This window comes from Lolium perenne, chromosome 3 (genome assembly GCF_019359855.2).
Source record: "Lolium perenne isolate Kyuss_39 chromosome 3, Kyuss_2.0, whole genome shotgun sequence".
NCBI lineage: Eukaryota > Viridiplantae > Streptophyta > Magnoliopsida > Poales > Poaceae > Lolium > Lolium perenne.
Window position 1 is genome coordinate 189,271,160 of NC_067246.2, and position 6,285 is coordinate 189,277,444.

Genomic DNA, 6,285 nt, shown 5'->3' on the forward strand with positions numbered 1-6,285 from the left:
CCTCTAAAATTGAATCATTCAAAGTAATTCTTTCGAACCAAACAATCTTGTAATCTTTCATATATAAAAAAGTGTGAGCCAACATTTGTGTGTTTCACAATATGAAGCGAACGAGTTGCCGGCCGTTGAATCTTTTAATCGAAGGTTGATGAGAACTTCCAGGGTAGACTCTTGCCACGTGGCAACTCCTAGATATGTTCGATTCGTGGAACATCAGTCCTAGTTTTTGGCCGTGTGGGCGGCAGGGTGGTCGGTTCGGTCGGACGCGTCCTGATGGGGACGGTCGGACGTTATGTCGGGACGACGGCCCCGGATGAGTTGGTGTGATGTCCGTGGTCTGCGGCCGTTTGCCCTGTGCAGCTTGGGTTGCGGGTGGACGGTTCGTGCGGCGTTGCAGCTCGAGAGAGAGCGGTGGTACGTCGGGGCGGCGGCCTCGGAAGGTGGTGGTCTTGGTGGACACGCAGGGCGCGACGGAGCAGCGGTATGTCGGAGCGGCGGCTCCGAATGTTCGTCATCTTGACAGTGTTGAGGACATCGACTTTGTGTCGCGAGGGCGACAAGGTCGTTTTGGCGCAGTTCTCTGAGAGGTTCGACTTCTTCAGCTATGTTGGAGGATCCCGTGTCTGCTCCTCCCATAGTAGGCACGGCGTCTTCTCTCCGGCTTGGTTGGATGGCAAGCTGTTCTTAGCGAGTGTGTCGTCTGCTTGTTTCAGCGGTGGGTTTGAGTGGGTTTCTCTTTGTGGCGTGGCGAGTGTGGGCTTGGCCCCATTGTGTCTTGTTGTATGGTTTTCGCGCAGTTTTCTCCTAAAAACGGTGCACTTTCTACTTACTTAATGGATGAGGCAAAGCTTTTGCCTCCGTTTCAAAAAAAAAAGTCCTAGTTTAAAGCAATTTTGGGAGAATTTTTATGTGAGCATTGCAGCGCGTAAGAAAATAACATGCGCGTACTCTTTTGTCCCTAGGAAGGATTTTTTATGGGATTTGCTAGTTGTCAGCTAGCCGAAAATTAACTTTGTGCTCAGTCAAGTTTTACACCATTTGATTTGCGTCGTGATTTATGTTAGTTATGAGATACAACATGACTTGCAGCTGAAATTTAATAATATCATTTGACTGCAAATAAAATTAGAAATTAGTTCTCACTCGACTTAGAAATTGCGATATTTTTTTTTTAAGGGGCAGGAAGCTTCTCGTTAAGAACAAACGGTGGCGGTACAAGAAGGTACAAAGGACCCCATAAGATCTAAAAAAACATATAGGTCCCTAGCATTTACAGAAAAGACCTCACTGAAAGATATAGAAAAGCAAACAGGTCCTTCTCTTTCGCCTCCGTCGAGCCAGAGAGCTGCAACGCCGCCGTCATGCGAGGAGGCGGGGACGAAACCACTTGCCTCTACGCAGCCGTAGTATGCGGCTGCAACCCTCAGGAAGAACCTCACAACGGAGGTTGAAACGCCGGAGTCCGTCGCCGGCACTTGGATAGGCCACAGAGTGACCTTGGATCTGCTCAAAAACATCGCTTCCCAGGACATAAACCACCACCTAGCAGCGCCAGCACCATGGCCGCCATCTTCATCTTCCTCCTCGCCACCACGGCCGACCAGGTTGATGTAGAGGACGTCGAGGGCGCAGCGGTGCAGGCAGAGGCGCTTATTTCTGCGGGCCTCGGCAAGAAGAACAGACGAGATCCACCGCCACCGCCGGGGCTTGACTCGTCCACTCTTCAGCCGCCCACCGGTGCTGCACCAAAACACCAGGGGGTAGAGGCCCTTGTTCCCCTCTGAATCGCAACTACCTGATCCAGTTCTTCCCCACCCCTCACCACCTCGGTCGGCCGGCGGGAGAAGAACAGAAGAAAAGGCTGTGCAAAGCAGAGAAAAGGAACAAACCAGGGGCTTATTGATGGAGATTTGTGGGAGGGAGTGGAGCGCCGCCGTCTCCGACCGCCGGAGCTCGATGCCGCGCCGCCACCACCGCCGCCCGCACCAGATCTTGCCCGAAAGAGCTGGCAGACTACTCCAATACAATGGCATCTCGCCGAGAACCCTAGATCTACACCTAGCATCTACTCCGGCGCGTCCCCCTCTCCATCTCCGGCCGGCAGAGCCGCCGGAGAAGGATCGGGTTCGGCCCGGCCTTCCTTGGTCAACAGTCAGAAGAGGAGCGGTGGAGAGAGAGGGGTTCGGGAGGTTGGCTGCTTCTGCTTATAGGAAGTATGCTTTAGAAATTGCGATATTCATGTTGTCATTCAAACCAAGCTGTTGAGTGTTGACGCGGACGCGAGCTGATCAGTAGCGGAGTAACTGCCGACACGGCCGAAGTAACCCTGAAAGTCACGAAACTACCCCCTGACCGCCGCACCGAATCAGTGTTTCGCGACCGGGTCGACGACGCTAGCAGCGCGTTCGTGTAGATCAGGCACCGCCACGCGTGCGCGTTGCGAAGAAACAGGATGAGCCATGTGACCACACGGAGGCACTGTCCCCTCGAGCCCGAGGGCAGGATCGTCATCTCCAAATCCACCTCAAAACCTCTCAGCCACTGCCGTTCGTCGCTTCTCCATGTGGACACGTGGAGGGCCGAGATTGAACGGCCGCCCGCTGGTGCTCACAGTGGCATTTCCGCTAATAAAGGCCATCCTCGAGGTTGTTTAGAGTAGCGGCTGCTCTATAAGTACAGCCACGCCGTTGCTCCATTCGTCTCATCCATCCCGAGCTTAAAGCAAAGCGAGCAAATCAGAAAGACAGAGGTGTTTCAGGAAGAAGAAGACCAAGGAAGAGGAGGACACAATGCGTTGCGCCGTGCTCTTGCTGCTCCTCTGCGCGGCGGCGCGCGCTGCCGCCGTCGTCACCGACGGTGAGACGACTACTTGCTGAATTTTAACCATGCTTAACTTGTAGGAGCGCTGGTTCATAAAAGAAGGCGCAGGCAGAACTTTAATCATCATTATGCCTCATTTTTTTGCTGTTCATTGCGCCAAGTACTAGCGATCTCTATCTTGCTACTGCGCCTTTTGCCACTCCCTTTGCTGCCCGTTCCTTGCTGTTGTTCTCCGTGCCATCACTGATACAGTGATACTGATAGTACTAAGGTGATGTAGTTTGATTGGTTTCAAGTAAACTTGAATGCATGAAGTCGGGGTGACTAGAAAGTTTGTTGGTTTGTCGCCGTGTACGATAAATAATTAGACTCGCATGAAATCAATGGATAGGTGTTCTCCCCGGCCATACTGATATTCAGACAGGAAAAAAATATGTCACTAGTGCAAAACTGTACTCCTGACAACTGATAACTTTGAGGTTGAACAGTAGACTGTTGTAGCACAAGAGTACGCTAGGTCAGTCACCAATAAATAGGCCTTTCATGCAAATGGGTAGAGTACACCAGTAGAGCGCTCCACCCAGCTCTGACAAGTCTGTACAATGTTTGACCGCTAATTCAGTTTTAACGCAAGCGTTGCCATCTCGCGAACACTGGTCTGGCTGGATCCGCTGGACCCCTCGCCATGCATGCCCGATCTTCGTAACAGGACGAATGATTCCGGTTCGCTGTCATATGCATGAACTAGGCCATGATTTGATTTAGTGGAGATGCGTAGTAGGGTATAACTGTCGGCCGCCCTCACATGGCTGCTTGTATTATCATGTATGCACATGGGGATTCTTTTTCCTGATTAGTACTGACGCGATCTCCTGAGGGGTATAGCTCCCATGGCCGAACAAACATGCTCCGATGCTCGCTCACCGTCCAGAGGATCCTTTTCAGTAAACAAACATTAGATTGTGCTACTATCGGTGTGTACTATACGTAAATAGGAGGTAATGTTCGGTTCGATTAGTTTTCTGTTTGAGCTGCATCGATCTCATGCCTGGACAGAGCTCTGCAGCATGTGCATGGTGGATGGAGTGGGTAGTGAATGCGTCGTCTGTGGGCTGTGGCAGAGTAACATGCGCCCATGTAGGAGAAGAGACCTCTGTCGTCGGTGGCAGTTAACAATAACTAACTAGCGAAACAGACAGCCCTGCGTGCTCCCTGCTCGGAGCAGCTTGCTTTCCCTTCTAGCTCCTCCAGCAGTAATGGTTGCAACGACCAGATCATACAGGCGGGCCTTCTGCGGATTCCCTTCCTGTAGAACAACATGAATTAGACTTATGTAATCTCTTGAAATAAGTGTGATTTTGATAATTTTACATCCATGATTTGATGTTAGCTAGATGAAGAAACGTTCTATGCTGCAATTTACTTATCGGCAAATGAATATGGGTGCAGGGCTTGTGCCGAACGGCAACTTCGAGTACGGCCCGCCCAAGAAGGACCTGGTGAACGGCACGGTGGTGAAGGGCGGCGACTCGATCCCCAGCTGGCGGACGTCGGGGTTCGTGGAGTACATCGAGTCCGGGCACAAGCAGGGCGACATGCTGCTGGTGGTGCCGCAGGGCGCGCACGCGGTGCGCCTCGGCAACGAGGCCTCCATTACGCAGCGCCTCGCCGTCACGCGGGGCGCCTACTACGCCGTCACCTTCAGCGCCGCGCGCACCTGCGCGCAGGCGGAGGCCATCAACATCTCCGTCAGCCCCGAGTCCGGCGTGCTCCCCATGCAGACCATCTACGGCAGCAACGGCTGGGATTCCTACGCCTGGGCATTCAAGGCCAAGTTCGACGCCGTCGACCTCGTCATCCACAACCCGGGCGTCGAGGAGGACCCCGCGTGCGGCCCGCTCATCGACGCCGTCGCCATCAGGGCGCTCTACCCGCCCACGCTCTCCAAGGGAAACATGCTCAAGAACGGAGGGTTCGAGGAGGGGCCATACTTCCTGCCCAACGCGTCTTGGGGCGTGCTCGTGCCGCCGAATATCGAGGACGACCACTCGCCGCTCCCCGCCTGGATGATCATGTCCTCCAAGGCCGTCAAGTACGTCGACGCCGCGCACTTCAAGGTCCCTGAGGGCGCGCGCGCTGTCGAGCTGGTCGGCGGCAAGGAGAGCGCGCTCGTGCAGGAGGTGCGCACCGTGCAGGGCTGGACCTACCGCCTCTCCTTCGCCGTCGGCGACGCCGCCGACGGCTGCACGGGGTCCATGGTCGCCGAAGCATACGCGGCGCGCGCCACCGTCAAGGTGCCGTACGCCTCCAAGGGCGCCGGAGGGTACAAGCGCGCCGTGCTCGAGTTCGCCGCCATCGGGAGCCGCACTAGGATCGTGTTCCAGAGCACCTTCTACCACATGAAGGCCGACGGCACGCTCTGCGGGCCCGTCATCGACGACGCCAAGCTCGTCCCCCTCCGCAAGAAGACCGCCGGCCGCAGGCTCATGCTATAAGCTCCATGGTGTCCGCCGTCATGCACCACCGGATCGGAGTCGGTAGTGTGTATTGGTACTAGGTATTCTGTGCGCGGGGTATAATGTGTGTTCGCGCCTGGTGTCGATCCGCTGGTTCGTGCACCGTGGTTATACTTGCGGTTGCACGGGGCGCTTGTTTAATTTTGTTTCTTTTCATTGTCAAGAGAGGAGGTGATGCATGCTGTGGCCTGGCCCCAGGGCTTACATATATATAGGCCAAACCATGAGATAACAAGGCACTCTCAATGCCAAATGCAAAGTATCAGTAACTATTTTCTCTTCAGATAAAAGCACAAAGAGAAAAAAAATCCAATTTGGTCTATGAAGTTGTCCCGGATGTGCGTTTTGGTCACGAATTTGCAAATCGTGAATTCTGGATCATGAAGTTGCCTTGTGCAAGTGTCTTGGTCACTCCGTCACGGTGACCGTTAGTTTGCGTGGCCAATTGTTTTTTTTTTTTGCAAATTGTCCGCTAGAATTTAATTTTTCTAATTTTCTAGTTCTCTCGATGATTTTTTAGGGGGAAATTTGCAAAAAAAAAAAAATGGCCACATCAGCGAAATAACACTGGCCATGGCGGATTGACCAAAACACTCACGAGGGGCAACTTCTTAACCCAAAGTTCACGAATTGCAAGTTAGTGACCAAAACACATATTCAGAGCAGCTTCATATATCAAATTGGAGATTATCTCAATCACAAAAGTAACCGGATAATGGATTTGCGGTGTGTGATGCACAATCGAGCAACTACCATTTGTGAACTAAACATACACCATTTATCGATGTCATTTTTTATCTCCATTCTCTTAGTTCAATTTGTCTATGCTTGGAGATTTCAAGCTCGGATTCATTTAATGTTTTCGACAAAAAGAACATGTCGAGAGGTTAGGGAGCAAACTTCTCGAGATGTAGGATCCCGTGGCCACCGAGCTTGGCTGGTCGGCAAG

The 6,285-nt window shown here is 52.8% G+C and overlaps 1 protein-coding gene across 1 annotated transcript; it reads left to right on the plus strand.

Annotated features, from left to right (window-relative positions):
- Positions 1 to 2,696: 2,696 nt before the first annotated feature.
- On the plus strand, positions 2,697 to 5,608 carry LOC127342903 (BIIDXI-like protein At5g11420). The gene is made up of 2 exons (XM_051368928.2): positions 2,697 to 2,856; positions 4,270 to 5,608. The coding sequence occupies exons 1-2, from the start codon at positions 2,790 to 2,792 to the stop codon at positions 5,313 to 5,315; spliced, it is 1,113 nt and encodes a 370-aa protein (XP_051224888.1). The 5' UTR covers positions 2,697 to 2,789; the 3' UTR covers positions 5,316 to 5,608.
- Positions 5,609 to 6,285: the final 677 nt, after the last annotated feature.

Coding starts and splice junctions, on each gene's coding strand:
- LOC127342903 (XM_051368928.2), top strand. CDS start 2,790: ATGCGTTGCGCCGTGCTCTTGCTGCTCCTCTGCGCGGCGGCGCGCGCT. Junction 2,857..4,269: donor TGCCGCCGTCGTCACCGACG/GTGAGACGACTA, acceptor ATATGGGTGCAG/GGCTTGTGCCGAACGGCAAC.